The sequence below is a fragment of the Anomalospiza imberbis genome, chromosome 16, assembly GCF_031753505.1.
Source record: "Anomalospiza imberbis isolate Cuckoo-Finch-1a 21T00152 chromosome 16, ASM3175350v1, whole genome shotgun sequence".
NCBI classification, from domain to species: domain Eukaryota; kingdom Metazoa; phylum Chordata; class Aves; order Passeriformes; family Viduidae; genus Anomalospiza; species Anomalospiza imberbis.
In genome coordinates this window covers 12,058,828-12,081,464 of record NC_089696.1, presented here as the reverse complement: position 1 = coordinate 12,081,464, position 22,637 = coordinate 12,058,828, and the positions used below count along the sequence as shown (strand labels likewise).

Genomic DNA, 22,637 nt, shown 5'->3' with positions numbered 1-22,637 from the left:
CCTGGACTTAATTTCCTTTTTTTTTTCCCCCCCTGTATCTTGAAGGCTCAGCTGTCTCAGGTTCTGGAAGAAGTGGGAAACCACAAGCAAAGAGCAGAGATGGTAAGTGTTCCATTTCTGCCTTTTTCTTTTTCCCCCTGGTTGTTTTACAGAACAGTAATTTGCAAAGTTCAGTTCATTTAAACGGTGGATCAGTTCCAAATATTCAGAAATGAACAGCAAATAAACATTGCAAAAGTTGTGTTGCTGCTGCCAGTCTTGGCACTCCCTGTCTCCATACTCACCTGGAAAAAGTGTTGGATGAGATCTAGTGGTCTGTCTTCCTTTTTTTGGCAATTCCTTTTCTCCTTAGCAGATCTAGATCAGAAGCAAACATTTAATTTCATACTGAATTAACTCCTTTCTTTGGGGGCCTTTGATTCAGTCTCAGGTGTTCAAAGGACAGGCAGATGAGATAGAAAAGAATTACCACAAACTGTTTTTTTATAATATCTGTTAATTTTCTGCTGGGTTCGCCTATTTTATTGGCATTTTCCTCAAGGACCAAAAATAATAAAAGGACACAAAACCAAGTAGCTGGGAGGTTTATATTCAGTTTCATGACTCAAATATGATTTTTATCCTCAGGAAAAAATAAGGTGTCAGTGTTAAGCTATTTTGTGAACTGATATTTTTGCTAATGGATGAACTGTGGGATTCCTGCAACTTTTCTTAGTTACAAGGAAAACCTGAGCAGTATCCAAGATGCAGAGACTCATTCTGTAGATGTGATTAATTTTATTACTAATATAAAAACAAGCCTACAGCAGTGGCTAGTAAGTTGGTGCTAAACAGACATCTGTTCTAAAATCCCAATCATAAACTAGAGTGCCAACACGAGTCTTTTTAGACTTGTGCTGAGCTCTACTAGGGCACTGAAGGGCAGGATGAGGTGCCCCTGCTGTGCTATTAATGGGTTGCCATACGTCTGTTAGGATCTTTTGTTTAATTTGTGCCTCTTGCTGTTTCAACATCAGATTTTCCACCATGAGAGCGTTAATTGATTCCGGTTCTGGGGTGGTCTCACATTGTGGGCAAACATTTTTGTATGCCCAGCTGCTTTCTGTGGTGACACAGGCCACATCTGATACTTCCAAAGAAAACTGAATTAATCCTATTTACCATCTGATCTCATTATGTGCTGCCTTGTAACAGTTTCAAATTCCCTACAATCAATTTTGTGTTGTGCTCACTGGATGTATCAGAGGAAAAACTTGCTGTTGTGTTTTAAGCGTTCTGATGTTATGGAGGTTTTTTTTAAACATTTAAAAGTTTTTATTTTGGGCTCATTAAGCCAGGTTTTTGAGTTGTTTGCCTTCAAAAATTTGTTGTATTAAGTGGGCTTTCAGAGGGCTGGAGAAGCTGGAATTTCCAGTGTTAAAGCATTGATTGGTGTTGTGCATCCATCAGCAGAGGAGAAAGCTACAGTCAGTGTTCAGTGCCTATTCCCAAGGGTTTGTCAGTGGAAAACTGCTGGACTTGTGATCTTCCAGTAACTCTTCAACCTCCCATGAACAGGCTGTTTTCTGTGGTGCTTTAACCATGGATTGCAGACTGTGAGGTGTGGGCTTTATTCAGTGAAATTTCAGTATACTGGATTTATTCAGTAAATACAGGAGAATTGATTCATACAGAGGTAAAGAGATTTTTTTTCCCAACTTTTCCCCTTTTGAGGGAAAACCTGACATTTTAGCTCCTTCTTTTCACTGGTGGTAAACGGTTCTTCTGCATCCCCAGTCCAAAGCTCCCTGGTAGGGAAAGTTGTCACTTGTGTCTTCTGCAGTGTTGATGGTGGCTGAGGTCTGTCCCCTTTGGATGGGGCTGTTCCCTAGCTGCCTGCCATGGGCTCCTGTGGATATGCCACCAGCCCCACTCTCCTCTTGCCATCCAGCAAAGTGCACTTTATGTGTTTTTTTCCCCCCACCTCTCCAGATCAGTGTCTCACCTGGGTGGCCTGATTTTTGACTCCTTTAAATTTGACACTTCAGCAAAATTATTTGCCTGGTTTTGGATAGCTGGCCTCTCACCTTCCTTTTCATCCCTTTCACCTGTGAGCCTCCAGTCCCAGTCTGATGCTGGGGATGCTGAAGGGCTTGTCCTGCTCTGGGTGCTGACAGATGTGGATATTGCTTTTCATCAGCTCTTCTGCAAACAGGCCAGTGGCTCTAAGTGAAATGGAACAAACACCTGTCAGGTGCAGGTGCAGTCTGCTGAGTCCTTCAGGCTGCTTCTGGGACAAACCTCTGTGCAGGTGACATCTCAGCTGCCACCCTGCAGAGCTCTGATGGCTCTACCACCCTCCCTGGGGCACTGGAAATGCAGAGCTGGGCTCTGGCTCCAGGGCCCTGGCTGACAGCACCTCACTGAGAGAACCAAGGACTTCTTTCTATCAGTGGGGGCATCTCTGGTGCCCTGGTAAACGAGTCATTCTTTACATAGCAATATTTAAAAGTACAATACTCGTGGGATAAGCCTGATGGGATCGTGGCCTCAATTCTGCACGTTCAGCCCCTCTCCTCCGAGGACAAGCTCAGGGAATTGTGTCCCCAGGGACAATGGCAGAGGAAGGGTGCTGTGTGTGATAGGGAACCCTGTGCCAGGCCAGAGCACAAGGTCCTGCTGGAGGGAAATGGGATGCCAGGGAAATGGAGTGGCTGCTCTGACTGCTTCAGTGCAGGGATTCTTTGCTTGTCAGCTGAAAGTGAGCGTGCTACTGAAGGAACAACAAAAAAGGAAATTTAAATGTCTTCAGTTAATTGCAGTTGACAAGACAAAGGCAGTTTGACTTTCCAGTATTAATTAGCAAACCCATACTAATTAGCTTGTATAAGCACAATTCATGCCTCTTTCCCTAAATGCAATTAATATTGCAACTGAAGACATCTCTGGGCTGTGCCTCTGTATCATTAACATACTTTGCCCTAATTACACATGGCCAGTAGTGGCTGGAGAAATGAGTTTGTGATTACAACCATAAAAAACCCTCTAATATTTTACATCCTTCAGGGAACTTGAACCTAGAATTTATTTTTTGATTTAAGAAAAATTACCATTATCATTGTGCTGTGTAATTAACAATGAAACTTTGATTTTCCTCTCCCTCTAACCCTTCACTTATTTATTTTTCTTTTTTTCCCCACAGTTTAATCATGTTCATACTGTAAGGGAACAGTGTGTGCCCATAAGACACATAAGAGTCACCACTCTTGATAGGGCTCAGGTCACCAAGCTGCCCCAGAGATCCATGGGGTTTTTCTGTCTTTTATTTGCTGAATGTTTGTTGCTTCCATTTTTTTTTTGGTACAAATGTGCACTTTTCTGACAATTTGATCAGTACTGGAAGTTTTCTTTATTGGGGCTGGTGCTACAGTGCCTTTATTTGCAGGATGAGCAAGGAGGTTGCTCAGAGTTCACACAGCTCTCTGATCTGTGGTCCCAGGATCTTATTTCTCATGGTATGTCAGTTTAGTGCTCTACTGGCCTAAAGCTGAGGGAGAGCTTCACTCACACCAAAATATTATTTGAAGAAAATGCCTTTTGTTTGTTATATTATTTTTCTTTCCCTCCCTGAGGGAGGGAAACAGAAGATGTGTTTGTTTTTGTAATTTTAGTTTGCCTTTTTCATATCCCTTTATAGACACAAGGAGATTGTTTGGCTCAAGCTTGCCATCCAAGCCACAGCTCTGATCTCTGATCTTACTTTCTTCTAGTCTGGTTCTGTAGCAGGGGGCATTCATGTCAAGGTTTTTTGTTCTCCATCATTAATCCCTGAGGGAAGTTGGCTTGGTATTAAAAAAGCATCACCTGTATTTTCATTACCCTGAGGTGCTCTGGGTATCTTTTGGCTTTCATCTTCAAAAGACAGCTTGGCCCATGTGGGCTCTGAAATCTATAGACTGCACTTTGGAACAAATTAAATTTCACCCTCCAGCAGATTAAAAAAGGATGGCTGTAAGAATCAGAGGAATTGCTTAGCAGGTTGGGAGGTAAAGAAGATTTGAAGTCCAAGAATGCAGCCATCACCAAATGAATGGCATAAATTGAGTCTCCTTACAGAGGGAATAAAGACACCTTAAAATTAATATAATCAATGCCCCTTGCCTTGAGGAAAAGTGTTGGTTAACCCTTTGCAGAGAAAAGGAGACCTTTTTTTAAGAGCAGCAGGTCAGCAATATTTAAAGAGCCAATTATGTGTTCAGTCTGATGAAATCATAATGTTTAGCGTTAACTTAAATGTCAGTGACTGCCTACAGTGATGGTTATCAGGAGTAGAAATGGAGACAGAAATGAGAGGACATGGAGGAAATCAATTCAGAGAACACTGAGCTTGATGTAGTTGGGAGCTAGCTGTTAACTGGAAGGCAACCTGGAACAGTTATTACCTATGTTTTTAATTTACGGGTAACACCAATGATAGTAGGAAAAAAATAGGAACTTTAGTATGGAAAGACCTGCCCTGGATTACTGGCCAATAGAGCTAATTTAATACTTGTTTAGGAGTTATTGAACAGAAAGCAAGAAATACAACAGACCGAGAACAAGAACAAAAGTGGTGTTCATTAGTGGAAATGTAAATTCTCTGTGTTTTCTGTAAGAGGGAGGCAGTTAAATGTGGGATTAGAGGGCTGAACCACAGTAGTTATAAATAAAAATGAAGCTTTGATGGAACATCTTTAGAAACAACAGGTTGGGAGGAGCAGGAGACAACTGACTGGTGCAGGAAGTCTCCGTCTATCAAAAGTGTATTACATAATTTCTGAAGTGATTTAGCAGGTGACAGCAAATCTCCTTCCCATGTGACAGATTTTATCCTAGCACTTTATGTGAGACCAGCAAAGCCAAGACAGATGAGCAGCGTGGCACTCAGCTGAGCAGCAGGGTGAATAGTTTTAGTAAGGCAATCTTAGAGAAATATCCACTTCTCAAATCAGATTGAAAAGCATGAACCTGGTTATAAAGAGACAGCAAAAGAAGCCAATCCAGAATGAAATGCTATAGTAACAGAAGACTGGAAGAGGACTTTTAGATCATAAAGTCCACTCCTTCAGTAACTGAGGCAAGTGCAGCATATGTCTCAGTTCATAAATTTATCAAGCTTGTCTTGAAACAGCTTTGGTTGTTTGTACCATTACTGTCATGGAAAGACTGCTCTGATAGCTGAAATCTTCCCAGTTCCAACTGAAAATATATGTGCAGTTAATATCCATTTTTTTCTTGTGCTAATATTCTCCTTAAACTACAGTGACTGTTCTTCCTCCCTCATATTTATGCCGTGACATATTTATAGAGAACAATTGTTCTCTCCCAGCCTTTCATTTGTCTAGGTTAAACAAATCAAGCTCCTGCAGCCTTCTCTTAAAGCAGGCTCTTCAGTTTCCTCATGAATCTTGCAGCTTGCTTTAAATCTCTTCCTCTTTCCATCTCTCCTTTGAAGATGAGTAATCAGAGTGGTCAGATCATTCCAGGCGATGTTCCAGCATTAGCTTTTGCAAAAGTGTCTTCCACAGGATCATGGAGTACAGGCAGGCACCTCTTCCACTTCTGTGGTGGAAGAGCTGAGCTGTATCCAGGTCATCACCCATTTCCAGTGCCACACATTGCTGGTGTTCATCCTGGGATCAGTTCATCTGCCCCACTCTGTCCTCCTCTTGAGTATCTGGCTGAGGAAGGCTCAGTTTGTAGGCGCTGTTTTGGGACTTGCACTCTGACATTTCAATTCTGTGCTGTTCCTTCAATTTTCACGTAGTTTCCTCTTTCTGATCAGTTTATGCTCCTCTGTGGTAAAGCCTCTGTGCTGTCAGTAATTGTGTTTGTGCATCTGTATTTTTAGACCAAAAGTCTTCATTGAATTTTGTTTGTTTTGGATGTGTCTGAGACATCTTTTTTTCTCTATCAGGTAGGTTTAGTTTTACTTCAGCAGAGCCATTTGTTGCTTGTTTACTTCACAGTGTTTATATCATTCTTCACTTTATTGTGTGATCCTGTAAATTCTGCATTATGAGTTGTTGGAAGAGGGGGATGATTGTGCAGGAATCATTAATGCCCTATTTTGAGTCTTCCCCCTGTTTTAACCGTGGAGTTTTGGTTCTGAAGGTGAAGCCTAGAACAGAGGAATGGGAGTACACTTGTCCTTTCCCTGGCAGAGAGTTCTCAGTGCCTGTTGTAAACAACTACATTAAAATTGGTCCCTGCTATTCCCCACAGGGTAGGAATATAGTGAGCTCTGAGCTACACAGACAAGGTTATTTTTTTCTACCTCTCTTAGCCTAGGGAATGATGAACACCCTCAGTTGGTGTGGTGCACCTGCTGTGTGTTCCTTCTTGGAAAACTCATGTTCAACACACGTGGCACCATCAGGAACATCTGTTGCACGTGACTGTGGGCAAAGCAGGGAGTGTGGAGGAAGCCTTGGGATCCTGGTGGATGAGAGCTGCCAAACAGCTGTAAGCTGGAGAGGTGATCAGCATTACACCTCTGCACGTTACTATCTCAAAGCTGTTTTAATTAGGTGAGAAGGAGAGACTTAGTGAGTCAATTCTCGTGGTTTATCTCTGTTTTAAAAATCTAGCCGGGCACATGGGATCAAATAGCACATTCCCTTCAAATTAAAAAGAAATAAACGGTCTGTTTAAAAGTCCCATTACACAAATGAACCTGCTGTTGGATCCATTAACGTGCCAATTTTATGGGACATGGCAGCACCGTTTGGTTCAGCAGGATTGTTTTTGTTTGCTCTTCCAAGGCGATAAGAGCTGACACGGGGTAAGGACTGTCAGGAGGAAGAAATGGGGCTGCCTGAAGTGGAGAGCTGCTTTCCTGCTGCCCTTCTATTGTAAACGCAGGTGAACCTGGTGGGAAGAAATGCTGATGTCTGACTCCAGTTCAGAAGGCTGAATGATTTCTTTATTAGAACTATGCTATAATACATTAATATACTATTTAAAGGAGACACTAAAACTACATACCTACTTGTTTTAACTACCATATCTAACTTACAACTGGTGACCCTCTCTCAAGAGTCCAGCCACAGGTGGGTTGGATTGGCCATCAGGCTCAAACAGTCCTCACCAGAATCCAATCAAGCAATCACCCCAGGTAAACAATTCTCCAAACACATTCTACATGGGAAAAACAAGGAGCAGAAATAGAAATTGTTTTCTCTTTCTTTCCTTTGTGCTTCTCCATGAAAAAATCCTGAGAGAGAGAAGAATGTGCCTGCCACACCCTTCCCTATGGGACAGGTGCTGCCTGACTGGGGGTAAGTGGTCTGACCCGGACCTGAAGAGCAATTCCAGCTCAGATGGGACTCATGGACAGTGCCTGAATTCCCAGCCCATCATTTGGGGTGGCCTCCATGCCACAGGTGTACCCCTAAAACCTGAGCTGTACTGACAGGCATGATGATAACAGGAGCAGGAGAGGGAGAAGTGGGGAGGGTTTTTTCTCCTCAGTTGTTGAGCAGAGGAGAAAAGTGAGTTGTTGTCCTGTTTAAGAGGTGCTGCAGCTGGAGTGGTCTTGTCAGTGTCACTGCTGTCACTAAAATCTGAGTTACACTGAGTTACTTGGTTAAATGAGAACAGGATAGGGATACTATCAGAGGCTTTATTATACTAAAAGGGCTATTTAATAGACATGCAGGAATTGTGCTTTTCCAGGCTTCATTCATCTCTACAGAACCTGTAAGAAGTTTATGGGCTACCTCAGACTCACTTGGTTCGATTTAGCTGAGCTAAAATTTCCTGGAGAATGCAGGGGGCTCTACATTATGTTCAGCACTTTGAGAAAACCAGGTGAGAGGTCTGGGATACCTCTAGGATTCTGTCATTTCTGCTCCTTTATTCTGCCTTCCTAAAAGGCAGCTTGGAGAAGCTATAGAAGGAACATGAAGTGCCAGTGCATGTCCAGAGAGGGAAAGGAAGACTTGGGGCTGTTGAACAATCGTGTTAGGCTGGGACAAAATAATAACTGATTTACAGCTTCCTTGTGACAAGGATGGAGACCAGTTTCCTCCTGCTTTCCCAGCTCTGGGATGCTGTGTCTGCATCAGAAGAGGACCATCCTGAGAGATCTGATGCAAGAGATCCAATTCTGTAAGCACAGCTTGTTCTGAACATGCAAGGGGATGTGAAGCTCTCCAGCTATGGGATCTGGGGGGGCCACGGAGGGCATGTTCAGAGGATGTGCCTGCAGATCAAAGGTTGCTGGATACTTCTCTTCTTGCCTGGGGCTGGCTTTGTGTATACAAAAAGAGAGATAAAGGCTTAAAAAAAAGTTTAAGTTTCAAGACTTAGTCCTTACGCTGACAGCCTAATCAGCTTGTTACATCATTTGATTTCAGTCTTTTTGTGTCTGTGCCCTTAGAAGAGCTTGTTCCCAGTGTTTCTTCCCTTTGGCTGATGGTTGCTGGGGGTAGGTAGTAGCTGTGGCAGGCTGGGGTCTGTCAGGGCAGCAGAGTCCTCCAGCAGGAGCTGTAAAATCCAATCTATCCACAGAGACAAAGAGATCATAGAGCAGAATTTTTCCTATGACCTCTTGGTAAATAATGAATGGCAGAGCCCTGCCTCTTTGGAATTGCCTAATTGAGGCTGACAACTCTTTCTTGTATTACAGGATCTGGCTTGTCAGGAGAATTTTAACTTATTTATGAATATTTCATTAACCTCTAAAGACTGGCTGTACAAAAGCTAGCTCCTGCCAGGCCCTGTCCTGTTAATGCTGTGTTCAGTGCTAATGTCATCACTGCTCATCCCGTACACCTTTCCTCTGAGCTGGGCCTCAGAGTTTATTGTTGGTGGCAGCAAGAACATGTTCACCAAAGGTTAAGATGCCAGGTTTGTGCTTTGGCACCAGAGTTGAACATATGGTATTTGAGAGGGAATTGCTGTTTGCCTTTCACTCTGTGACTGCTGCTGGCAACTGAAGGGCCCTGCAGGCATCATCCCAGAGGCTGAAATGGGCAGAGCAGTCTTGGCAGGGCCCTGTGACCTTTGGGTTTTGGCACCAGGAGAGAGATTTCTCACTCTTTATACATTAAAAGCCCACTGCTTTTTGTCACAGGCTAATCTGAGGATGGGTCATTTAGCTGGAAAATATTCAACCTGCTCTACTTAACCTGTTCTTTGGGCAGGGTTTGGGGAGCGAGGCTCCTTCAAGGCTCTGCAGCTTTATTAAAGCAGCTGGGAGGTCCTGTCAGGAGAGCTGCTGCTTTCACAGAGCTGGGCCCCTTGCCCCATCCTCACATTTCCCAACTCTGGGAGTTCAGAGAGCAGCTTTAGCAGGCAGCTCTGCTAGCCCCTGTCAGGATGTGCCAGCAAACAGTGCTCCCAGCTGTAGTGAACCGCAGAATTGGACTGGAGCTGCGGCAGGAGCGAGAGAGCTGTTCCTAAAAACACAGGCTGTGGGTTGTTCCATGTGAGCAAGGGAAAGAAGATTAGGTTCAAGCACTCAGTGAAGGCTCCTTTGCTTTCTTTATTAAGCAGGATTGATTCCACAGTATTTATGTTAGAAAACAAAGAAACAAAAATGGATGTTGGATTCCTCTTTCCCCTTTGATCTTCCTAGGTGCTTGGTAACTGCATAGATTCTTCTCTGACTGCTTATTATGTGGTGATTTTTCAACAAGAAAACTGATGGGGGAAGTGAGAGGTGGGATTACAAGCTCCTGTTTGATGAGAATTCTTGACTGAATGCTCAGGAAACTCCTCGAGGCTATATTTTCAGAAAACAAACTGTATTCAAACTCTGTACGGAGGAGGTATGACATCTTTGCAGATTTATTTGTTGCTTTGCCTGTAAATTACAGCTGATATAAGACTTAATTCTAGCAAAATATGCCTATTCCTGCATGAAAGAAGTGATCTGTGTGATGCTTTTCTCAAGAGTAGACAATCCATTGCGCCAGCACCGCAGCTACACTGGGCAGGGACATGGCACATCCAGTCTGGCACCTTGACAGGTTCCCTAAACAGGCTCTTATTCTGTGTTTTGCTGTTCTAACCAGGAGTAATGGGTAGGAGGTGTCAGCCAGTTAAGGCTAATTACTCCAGAGTTGCCTTCTCTCTGTGGACACCAGCTGTTTTGTTCTCCCTGGCTGGGAGGAGCTTTCTGTAGTAATTAAAGGAAACAGTCATCTACATGCCTGGTGGAAGTGGTGGAGCGAGGCTGATAACAGCGGAGAACTCTGAGCTGAATGAACATGGAAATTAGGTGATCCTTCTTCAGAATGAGCTGTTAGAGCAAGGAGAGGGGTTCTGGACTGAAGCTGTCAAAGGTGTTTTGCTGTCAAGCAGTGGCAGTGAGGTCTCACAGCAGTGCCTGCGAGCGTGGGCAGGACAGCCTGAGAGGAAGAGATTCCTTGTCTGCTCCTTTCTTGGGCTGAGAGTTGAAATGTGTAATTATACTTGAATAAACTCATGGGTTTAAATTAACATCTTCAGTTCCCCTGCTCAGTGTGTCTCTTGTACAAGATGTTTGCTCTTCTACCCCATGAACTTTCCAGGTTTGTTAATTTTGAGCTCTGAGCCAGCTTCCATCCATCTAAAATATCTAATAGTGCTTATTTCCAAAGTCACATCCTGCACCCATCCCAGATTATTAAAAATAAATAAATACAGTACCAAGGAAGGTGGGTGGGTGGGGATGGTTGGCATCTGGTGGTGTTGGGATGTGAGAAGACACTTGAGAGGGGCAGGAGTCATGGAGCAAAGGTGTGTTGTAGGTGTTTGGGGAAGAGCTTGTTGGATGGGCTGTGCAGGAGGAATTTGGGGCTTTGGGGTGTGATGTGATGGTGATTCCTTCTTCATGTGCTTGCAACTGGGCAGACAGCTCAGGTTTGGGCCATTTTGGGACCCATGTGGCATTGGCCTCATTTTGCAGAACAAAGTGTTTCCTGCCATACCCTGTCCCACTGTGATTAGGTGTGGAAACCATAGAGTGGCTGGTTTAAATAGGCTGTCTGTGCATTTGTCCTCTTGTTCCTTTGCAGCAGGGCTGAGTTCAGCTCACTGAGCCTGTCTGGAGCTTCCCCAAGTTGTGCTGGTGCCACACAATGTGGAGGGGAGGTGTTGGAAGGCAAGCTGCAGGCTGCCTGCGCAGTGGGAATCAGAAGGGAGAGAGGTGAATGCTCGTTAAGGCTCCCTTGGGGTAGATGAATTAGTTAATGACTATGCTGTGCTTTGAAAATGCAAATGCTGTGTCAGAGCTAAGTCTGATTATAATAATCAATCTTCCTTTGGAGAGGGTGCTGGGTATGAGGAAGGGGGGAGAGTGATGAGACTGGGGCTGAATTTTTAGATCACAGATCTGCATTTCTCTGCTGTTCTTAAGGAACCTGATGTTGGCTGAGAGGTCAGCAGAGCTGAGGAGGGGCAAAAGGTGGGTTTGGAGAGGAATCATCCTGGCAAGCGCCAGTGGGCCTTGGCAGGCTGAAGTTAATTTTGTAATTTTGTCCCTTACGATTGCCCTGCCTGGAAAGGGAGAGGTTATATCTGCTTCTGTGTGTGAGCTGCCCCTGCTAATGGGAAAGATAGAAACTGCCTCATAAGCAGGGTCCTCCAGGGATGGGGGAGAGGGGAGGGTGGCTGCTGCAGACCTCCAGCCCTGACAGCTGCTTCTCCCTTGGCACTCCATTCGTTTGTAGCAAGCGTTCCTAGTAATTACACCTCTTAATTTAAGAGAGCGAGTGGGAGAAAGGAATATAAATTTGTGTATTAACTTTAGAGATTGGAAATAGGGCAAGTGAACCTTCTCTCTGGGAGATTATATTTGGGAATGAAATAGAAAGACATTTGGTATAAACTTGAAAAATTGCTCTCTTTTTACTGCAACAGGAGGAGAAAAGCCACAATCCAGACTGTATTGGAGAGAAGCAGAAGTCAGCATATGTCCATTTCCCAGTGTGCGTGTATCTGCAATAACATATATGCATGAATACATTTTTAGGAAAGTGTTTGCTGAGAGGTTGCTCCTAGCCCTGACTTCTCAGTGATAAAAGCACAGCAAGTTTGCTACAGATGGTGGAACCCCTAGAGACTGGTGACTCTGATCCAGCCAGCCTTCATCTTCCAAGAGAAAAAAAATACATATTTTTTTTTCTTCAGCCAAGAGGGAGATGGGTAGTTCCAAACCACTTTTTGTTGAATATCTGATTTTCTTTGGCTTTATTGCTTTTGTTTCACATTGGCATCAAGGATTAATTTTCCCAAGAAAATGTGCCAGCTAATCCTGGGCTGCTTAGCCTGTTTCTAAATGGCAAGCAATATTTTGTTTTACAAGTACTGTCCTACTTTTTGAAGAAGAGTAAAGTTCACTAGGAAATCTGGTGAGGCTTAGTTCTCCCCGTGTGTGCTTCTCTGCAGATGTTTTGGGGGAACAGCCTTTGAAATGCCAGTGGGATGGGCATATGGAAGAGGTGGTGGTGCTTTTGCTGAGCAGAATGATGTCTGAAGTGCTCAGCATGGTGTCTCATTTCTCTGTGGTATTGCTGGACACCCAAATTAAACTCACTGGTGTTTCATGCATATTCATTTTTGATGCCAGATTTATAAGCTTGTAGACAAGCCCAGGCCTGTTGTGCTGCCTTATGGGAAGAGGCAGAGAAGCTCCTTAGTCTGCTACATCCAGTGGAGAGAAGCACACATGGCACCACTGTCATGTCAAGGTCCTGGTTTGCCTGTTTTCAGACCCCAGTGTACAGGTCACACCCAGGGTCCTGTTTCTCTGTTCTTGTCTATTTTAGCATACACTCGTCCTTTCCAAGTCTGCTTGGTGTTCATACATTTTAAATATTTATGTGCTGAAATAGCTCCTTGAATTGTGTTGAGGCTTGTAGTCCAACACAACCTCTCAATTCACCTTTCCATGCTGGCTCCGTGCAATTCAGTTCCCATTTATCGCTGCCGTTCAAAATCAGCTCTTTTGCTGAGGAAGGCCTTTCAAAGGATGTTGCATCAGCCCATTGTTAAATAAACCTTTAGACATTTATAATGGATTCAGCATTTCCTGCTTTTTACAATTCCAAAAATGCTGAATGACGTGCAGACACACTTCATCAGGATAAGATTGCTGTATCAGCCCCTCACTAAAATGCACTCATTATTCAAATAATAACTGTATGTCTCCAGCATGTGTTCTGTGAAATGTGTGTACATGATGTGGGCGAGTAAACCAGCCCCCCCCTTTTTTTTACTTTGGCAGTGAGTTGAAATACTTTAGATTTTGAGTCCTTTATTACCCAAAATGAGTCACTTGAACAGAGATTTGATCATTGTTTTGGGCAGTGTGTTTAAAATTTTCAAAAGTTTGTAAATGTGGCTTTCAAGGCTGACTGATCTGACCTGTGATAAGCCTCACTCTGAAAATGGGATGTGGACAGCGGTGGTCAGTGGGAGGCTCTGGGAAAGCTTTTCTCCATCAATGCTGAAACCTGCTGGAGTTGAGTGTGAGGAACAACAGGTCCATGGCATTACAGAGACTCAGGGTGCTTGCTTGGAGGGGACAAATATGGGTCAAAATGACAAATACCAGAAATATACCAAGAAAATCAACTCTCTGAAGTTCTGTTTCTTCTAGCTGTCAGGAGATGAATTTATAATTTTGTTTTTCCTGTCATCTCCTATGTCTTTAAAAAAATGCTGCAGAAGAGAGAAGCAGTGAGGAATGTATTTCTTACCCTGCTGTGGGTGTTTGCTATGTCATTAACACTTGGAGGAGAACCACCTTCTTGGAATCTTGTCCAGGCAGGTTTAAAAGCAAGGCTGAAAGAAGAATGATATTTCATATAATTAAATACTAGATGAAAATGCGTCCATGTTCTTCCTTCCTCTTTCTCCTTTGGTAAATAATGATGGCAGTACTTATTTTGGAAAAATTATTTGAACTTCATCTTTTGGGGTACTTGCATATTTCTGACAATGGGCATTCTAAAATTAGTCTATATCCTGTATATGTCCTGATCACTTTTTATTGAGAGTAATAAAGCTGTGCTGGAATTCATGCTTAAGAATTGAAAGAGATAAAATAATTCAGGATAAATGGGATTATTTTAGGTTGAGAACAAGGGGCACCAGTATATTTTGAGATGAGAACAACACATCCTCAAAATACCAAGTTACCTGTTCATGTGTTTTATTCATCCATGGGCTCTGATATTGCTCATTATTCTGCCTTATCATAAAAACCTTAGGTAACTTTAAAAACTATTAAAATAACAGCTTGGTTTCTTTTCAAGTTGCTAATGTGTTCTGTAGGGTGGGAATATCACGGGGGCTTCTGATCCTGGGTGATATAATCCCTGAAGCTCGTGCAGATGATGTAGGTCCTTAGGTCCCTCTTGTGCAGCTTTCAGGACAAGAGGTGCAATGCTGTATTTTCACAACAATGTTCCCTGTCTGCTCTCCATGCCAGTTAAAAGATCAAGGCTGACCTGGGTCGTTTGGTATGGAATGGGGGAATACAGCAGTGAGCTGTAATTTGAGCAGCCCTTTTCCCCTCTCTGCTTGGTAATGACTTCTACTAGTTTAATGTATTCAAAGCATTAAAAGTTTAACTCAGCCAGTCACATAAAATTATTGATAAAAATTGGAAGGGTTTAGCTAGGAATAGTGAGTTGGTTCAAAAAGCATAAAATGCCTGCTGGAAGTGTCATCTGGTGAACATGAGACCAGGACTGTAAATTAATTTAGGAAAAGGAATGTGATAGGAATTAGGCAAAGAAAGCAGCAGGAGGGGTTTGGCTCTTCCTTTCCTTATCCTTTCTTGAGTCTTGGCACTGGTACTGAGAGGACAAGTGGACAGGAAGGGACAAACTGCCCCTGTAGTGAATTATTTCATGCTCATCACCCATTCCTAGAGCTATCCTGAGGCTGTGTCAAAGGGATTGGTCTTGGAAAGCTCCTCACCTCTTGTGCTTTGTCAACAGATTCCTGATTTTTTGCCATTCTCTTCATTGCTGTTTTGTCTTGCTGCTTGTACTCTATTGCCTTCAGAAAAGCAGAATTGAATCCCAGGAGTAAGCCACTCCATCTCATCTCAATTAACTATTTTAGTCCTGGAAAAGGCATTAATAACATAATAATAAATAGAACTTTTAATACCTGAATATGTTAATATCTTCAGTGAGATTGGCAGTAAGGGATGTTTTCCTAATGATTGGCAGTAAAGGGATGTTTTCCTAATGACTGCTAGGGATGAAACCTGGAAACAGTACATTTTGAATGTAGTATTTAATACCTTAATTGTTTTACTTTCTTATTTCATAAACAATTAATGAGCTCTGAATGGCAATAATTTCCTGTGGCACAAAATTGTGTCTTGGCCTGAGCTTTAAACTCTCCAGTAGTTTTAATCCTAGTTCTGGGAAGCAGGTCTGTGTCATCATCTCACTCCTCGAGCCAGTTTCATCTGTAGTGATATCACTGTGTCCTCCTGTCCCTTCTCACCTCAGGCACAGCACATTTTCAGTCCAGGGAGTCTTGGTGCTTGCAAATCGAGAGGACATAAAAATGAGATTAAATGCCCTTACAGCCCATGTGCCCTTTCCTCCTCTTTCTCCTTCAGCAGCTTATTCTTAGAAACCCAGCAGAATCTCATCCTGCCGCCGCTGAGCGTACCTGGCACTGATTTGTCACTGCTGTGTATCAAGTGAGATGCTTCTCACAAGCTCCCTCAAGCTTGTGTGTGTTCACTCTCCTGTCTCCTTTTCCAAGAGCCCCCGGATCACAACAGCAGATTCCTCGCCCATCTGTGAGGAATGTCCCCCTTGTCCCCTGAGAAGGTGGCCATGATTTATCTGTGTGGGTCAGCAGGTGTCACAGGGACTTGAGGCTGAGCCCTCTTAACCAGTGAAAAATAACTCACCAGCCCTTCCATCTTCAAATGCTGCCCTCACTCATCCCAGAAAGCATCTTCAAACTCCTAACAGCAAACACATCCAGGCTTCAGCAGACATGGGAAACAGGAGGCATAATGAGTGTTTTCCTGCTAGAAGTAGGTTGGAACTGAAGCATACTCCTCATCCCAGTACCTTTTATTCACATTTCTGGAATTATCTGGTGTGCTTGCTTTATCCCCAGCCATCTGTGATGGGCTGAGCTGGGAGAGATAAGCTCAGTAATCAGAAAATTGAGGGAAGCATTTCTGGCTGTGATAATCTTATCAGGCAGCTAATATGCATTAACATTTGTACAGCCTGATGATGCAGGTGGGCCTTTGCTTATTTTTTTATTCCTAGATGTTTCTTGACAGGCAGGGGGAGAATGCAGGGCTTTTTGGGGTGTCGGGGGAATTAGGGTAAAACATTTTTTTGGTGCTTTCTTCTGCTCTCTTCCTTTGATGTCAGAAGGGGGTAGGAGCATTATCCAACCATCTATTTTCTGCCCTTTCCTGCCAACAGCACTGCCATGCTCTGCCTGTCTCTTCTGGTAAATATGGAAGGGCAAAGAGGCAGCATGTCTGAACTTCAGTTCTGTCTAAGCAATATGACTGTCTGTGACAAGCTGCTTCTTTTTCTTGTAAAATTGGAATGTTTCTGTGAAAAGCTTGCAGAAGTTTGCCCTTGCAGTGTGATTTTGCTCTACAAGTCTAATCTATGCTGTTGCAGGGAATGGTGTATTAATGGATTATTTCCCTGATGCTAAGCGCTGAACTCTCTGTGGTCATAAGTTTTGCATTTATAATTAAGGCTGGATTGCCTATTTTTTTTCCTCCTGGGTGAAAAAATATCATTTCAGCCAACAGATTTATTAGGGGAATTAGTCGACAGGTGGTAAAAAGACAGATGACAAAAGGAACTCCAGAATCTGAAGGATGAATGTGTGAAGAAGGTCTAAGCTGGGAGAAGGTGTTGGAGCAGAAGTTTGAGTATCTTCTAGGTAGTTTGTCTCTGCTTACACTTCATAATAAATCATTTTCGGAGGGGTTTAGAAACAGGTAACATATGGAGTTTATCAATCTGTGCATCGTCATGATCTCTGAATTAGGGATCCAGACTGCTACAAGTCAGGGGGCCTGGGAATTGTAGAGTCTGAGTAAGAAGTTCTTTCTTGTGAGTTCCTACCCAAAGAAAGCCAGAGGCAGAAAATATTCTTAATTGTTTGTTTGTTCCGCCAGAGCTACCTGAGCAGCTAGAGCTAGAAGTGTATATTGGAAAGTGCTGGAAATATTCCCCAATCTTTTGGATTCAATGTGTGTGTCTCAGAGCTGTTGTGGACAAGACAGCGTAATCCTGTGGTTCATTTCATTTCTTCTGGGGGAGGAATTGAGTGAGGTTGAACTATCAATACTACACCTCAGGTCCCAGTGAGCTCCTAATGCCACACAGTCTTCTGCATCCTATTATCCATGGGGGAAAATAGGGGAAATGCCTGAAAGAGAAGCAGAAGCCTTGCTAGTAACATTCAACTTTCTGTACCTCATCTGTTGTGGAGAAAATGTCTGGAAAGGCAAAAGGAATTGCAAAGGGAAGGAGAGTTAAGTGAGGAGTTGACATTCAACACGAATTTGTGCTTCACATCTGTATCATGAGAAGTCTGACCTGTGCAGAACCTCATGATTTCCTGTTCCCTTGCTGTTCTTGTGTGCCCTTAGCAGTGCTGCAGGAACTAATGCCTTTTCTCCTGCAGCTGGAGGTGGAGATGAAGGTCCTGAAGTCTCAGCAGTGCACGGCGGAGCAGAGCACTGTCGTCACCAAGGAGGAGGTGGACACACTCAGGTAGGCAAAGCAAGGGGAAGGCTGAGCAGATTCTACCCTTTTTGGTGGAACTAATGAGAAGGGCAATGCCTGGGGTAGTTTCATTGCCTGCTGTGGTTTTTGTCATCTCCTGGTGGAGCAGCAGGTACAGGGGCTCACCGTGCTATAGCTCATGAAGAAGTTTGTGTACAGGTTGCCTGCTGTTCAGGCAACAGGGTGATGATCAGAACATATTTTCTTTGTATTCCTGAAGTAGGATGTTCTTTTTCTGAGCACAAGTTTTACTTTCTCACCAGCTTTTATGGACGTGAGAACCCCATGAAGTATTAGCAGAAACACTCAGCCCATGATCTGTCCTGCATTTAGATACTTCATAAGCTTTGCTATCTTTTGGGAGGCTTCAGGCTCTTTTCTTCTGTTGTCTGGGGTCTTTTGCTGTCAGTTAATTCATAAACCTGGCTCCTGCATCGCTATTCCCCCTCTTGACTTTATTTCCTGTGGAAATAACATTGCTGTTTATTTGCTATTTTGACCAAATCTCGACTGTAAATACAGGATCTGTTGGCATGTGTGCAAAGAGGTTTAGAATCCAGCTTTTGTACTGCTGATGCATGTGTAGCACTGGAGATAAAAGAGGGATGTTTTCCCTTTTGCATTGCTGGAGATGGCAGAGGGGTACCTGTTGTGATTCAGTGAAAGAGAAGTTACAAAACAGCATTTCAGCAGAGGATACATGAGCATTTACAAAAGCTACAGTGAAGCTAAACAACCTTTCCATGTATTTATTAAAGCATTTATAGATTCCATTGCAAAGCAGGTGACACAATAAATACCAAGCACAAAAAAGTTCATCTGTTTCTGAGTGCTTAATAAAGTTCCTTTTATTTAAGTTGGGCAAGTCAGGTCCTCACAGGCTGAGCATTTTATTCTCAGCTGATGTAAGACTTTGGCTGGACTTTCACTTCTTAATTCTTTTATATTTTCAGCTCCATCACAATAAAGTGTGACTGCCTCACAGGACTGAAAGCAAAGTTTTGCAGCAAGCAGAATCCTGCAGAAAGCAGAAATTACTGGCCTGTGTGTTATGGCTTTGCTCTTGTGCTTTGCCTCTGGAGCTTGTTTTACAGCTTTGAAAGCCCAGTTCCATAGCAGGAGGGAGGTGTTTGAAAATAACACATGTTCAGCTAAGATATTGCAATACATTTTAGGGTTGTACACCTAATCTTGGGGACTTGCTCCTATAGTTCCCTCAAGGTGCTGTAATAGTCCTGGAGGCCCAAGGCATACATCTCCTTTTTTTATTCTATCATATGTTTGAGTTCTGCTAAAGGAGAGAATGCTATGACTTCCCTTTTTCAGGGAGATAAACCTGTCTTCATCAACTTTTGCCTTTTGTGGGCTTTCTTTAGCTCATTCAGGCTTTTCCTGTGCTAAGGCACACTGGACCCTCTGAAACCTGAGGTTTACACTGCTGCAAGAGTATTCAGCACCTCTTTGGCAGCATTAAACCTGTCACTCCTGATTAATAATGTGCCTGTGTATCGGTAAAGCCAGCAGCCTGTTTGCTGTCTTCTGGGACCTGCAGGTTTGCAGAGTTTTTCTACAGTGCCTCCCCAGTCTCTCTCTCCCTGGCTGGGGTTGCTGCAGCCCCCTTTCATCTGGGAGATATTCAGGCTCTTTATTTTCCCCTCCAAGGCTCATTATTTGGTGTTTAGCTTCCCTGAACAGCATTTGCTGTCTATTGCCTGAGCAGCTTCAGGGACAGCATGTGTAGGGGGAAGCAGCTGGACTGCCACATAGCCCAGACCACGCCGTGGTGTGGCAGTGGGGATGGAGATGTCTGGCTCTGCCCTGAGTGAAAAATCTATTTCCTGGGCAGGGATGAGTGGAGCTTACAAAAACCTGCTTGTTATGGGATCGTGGTGTTGGATTCAGCTCAACAGTAGTCCTAAAGCTCCTAAATAATGTTTTTCCCTCTTTGTTTTTAAGGAATTTCTTAGGTTACTAATCTCACTCTCTCCTCCTTCCACAAAATGGTATCAAACCTTTCACAGAAAGTATGTCTCAAACCCAGGCCAGTTCCCAGTGTGGTGGTTGATGGTGCAGAGCTGTTTTCCAGTGATGGGCCATACTCTGAAGGCTGTTTCAGCAGAGGCCAAGCTTCTGCAGTTGTTTCATGTTGATATTTTGGTTTTTCATCTCTCTTGTTCCTGAAGCTGTGGGTGCATAGCAGTCACAGTTCCATATTCCAGACTGGTTTTTTTCTGTAATTTTTTACTGAACCACTTTTTGTTCTCATGGCTGATTTAAATATTTGTCCCAGGCCCTGATGCTGGTTATTTAGTTACAGAGCTGTTCAACAAAGCTTGGATTTGTTTGATTTTGATCACTAATTGGTGCAAGGCATTCTCTTTCTGCTGAAGCTTTCTTTGCTGGAGCACTGTAAGCCACTCCCTGCTCCTTTTTCCTTACTGTTGGCTTCTATTACTGCTTCAGACATCTCCTTGCACTCTGAGGCACTCCACATCTGAATGGAGAGAAATCTCAAAAATGACTCCATAAAGATTTTTTTTCTTATGTTTCTAGACTTAAGCAGTCAATGAATATGGTTGGACTTTATTTTGCATTTTCTGGGCATTGTTCAGAAAACTGGGCCGAGTTCTTTCTTCACAGAAGAGGGTCCTTCTCAAAGGAGCACAGGATAAATCACCATGTTCTCCCAGCCCTTTGGAGCTCAGGATGAATGTGCTGTGATCCACATCAGAACACGCCTCGTGGCTCAGCTGGATGTGTCCTCTCCATGCAGCAGCAGTGAACTGGGTGGGTGTGATTAAAGAACAGAAAGAGGTTTAGAGGAGAATAGGGATCAGAATAGGAGGGGATTAGGTCTGCTGTGCTCATCCTCCTCCTGTGGGCCTCAACAGCACCAGTTCACTCAATTTTATGTAGCTGCTGAGGAGAGAAAACACAAACTCCACTCTCACTCCTTCCTTCTACACACCACTGCCAGAAACTAATTCTGAGACAAAACGGGGAAGAACACAAACTTCCAAATTGGAAAGTGGGGAGAAAAATGCCACACCTTGTGAAGGAATTATTTCCATTTCTGTAGTTCATTGTAGTCTTTGAAATCCTGTAACTTACAGGATGGCCTGTCAGCTCCTCTGAGCTGAGCCCAGCCTCCCCTGTTAGCTGCTGTCACAAAGGAATGTGAAAAATAGGAGGAACCACTGAAGGCAGCAAGAGGAGTGTGCAGAACAGGAATGGACTGTTGAGCCTCCAGGCATTTCCATATAGGCCCTGTGGTTAGGAGCTCACTTCTGAAAAAAAAAAAAGCAGAGGGGACATAAAGGAGGAAAAAAAAAATCCATATGAATCCTTTGAATCTGTATTTACCTCCTGTGAGTGAACGAGAGCTTTTGAGAAAAATACCTTTTGTCTCATTTTTCTTTAGTATGGAAAGTAAATTTTCAGCCAGAAACTTGAAAGACTTTATCAGTTTTTCCTCCTTCTCTTGAGAACAAAGTGCTATTTCGTCAGACCTTTTATAACTTTAAATGTGAAACTCTCTCCCAGCATCATCGTTTCTGGAGAGACAATAAAAGTAGTGCTAATGCTGTCATTTCTCACACTTTTTGCTGCTCCCTCTGAAATAATATTTGTTTATATTCTGCAGATCCTATGAAAAGAAACAGTGGTCAACCCATTGAGTTCCTGCACTGTAGGGTACAGCATTTGGACATTAGCACCTTTTAGAGGGAAGGTGATAACTGTGCAGAAACTGGTATTTCAGAATCTATAAATAAAAGGAATATATTTTAAAAGATCTCCATTAAAGACTTAAGTGGCAGCAGCTGAAGGACCTTTTCAGCTGGAACAAATCTGAACTTTTTCTCTCTGCTGTCAAACTGCAACCCCAGTAAATCCTAAATGTTTTCTGTGGATTTAGTGACTGGGTAGAGTTACAGTAATTCAAAAGACGTTCACGTCCTTGCCAATGCCCATTAGTCGCACTTGCTGGAATTCTGTCTGCTCTGCTCCTAACACCATCTCAATGCCATCTGGATCCCTTAATAGCATCTTCCCAACACATACGTTTTCTGCTCCATTCAGTATTTTCCCGTTCTGCAATGGCTTTTCCACATGGCCTTGCCCCCTTGGCAGATGGGGCCTCTGTGAGACGCGTCCTCATCGGTGATATCCACAGGCAACCACATAACACAGCTGAGAGCATTAAAAACCAATAAAACCAGGATAAAAGGGTGATGGTGGGGGGAGTTTCCACTGGTTAATTCCATTGAAAAGCTCTGAGCGCAGAGAGACTTTTGGAGTGCCTGGATGCTGTAGAAAATCCAACAACAGATTGCCCCTTTTTTTCCTTTCTGAGGTAGGAGCAGCCTTGTCTCACGATCTAAGGTTTTTAGACAGACTGAAAACACACAGTGGGATGTCTCCTGATTCTCACAAGTGTCATTTCAGGAGACCTGAGGCTGTAGGTGGGGTTTTTTTTCCTCATTCCCTCATCTGATTTGAGATAATGAAACATGCAGTAGAGGTAATAGGAAGCTCAGTTTTTAAAAGAGGGAAAATCCGTGAGGCTGAGCAAATTACAATGAATCTCTATTCTTGCACTAAATTTGATCGTGTGAAAGGCTGTGGAGGTGGCATCAATTTACCTTATGCCTGTGGAGCCTTCAGCTCTTGGTTGAGCTGTCTGATACAGGAAAATCTTCTAGGCAGGTGAAGACATCTTCGCCAGAGATTAAATATTTTCGTGTTTTCAAACCCCTGTATGGAGAAGTTCATGAATTCTCCAGAAATTAATTTAAATTATTTCTTCCTGTATCATGAAACTTGACAATGGTGTTGATATTTCAGAAAGTAACTGGTGTTCCTTCCTTCCTTGTGGTA

The 22,637-nt window shown here is 43.3% G+C and overlaps 1 protein-coding gene across 8 annotated transcripts in view; it reads left to right on the top strand.

Annotated features, from left to right (window-relative positions):
- The window catches only part of MAD1L1 (mitotic arrest deficient 1 like 1), a 348,819-nt gene that overhangs the window by 167,663 nt on the left and 158,519 nt on the right, over positions 1 to 22,637 (top strand). For 7 of the 8 annotated variants that reach the window (XM_068207072.1, XM_068207070.1, XM_068207071.1 and 4 more), the window contains 2 exons: positions 46 to 102; positions 17,659 to 17,747. In XM_068207072.1, coding sequence (XP_068063173.1) covers positions 46 to 102; positions 17,659 to 17,747 — 146 coding nt within the window. The remainder of the gene's footprint in view (positions 1 to 45; positions 103 to 17,658; positions 17,748 to 22,637) is intronic. The other variant, XM_068207077.1, reaches the window with a different exon arrangement.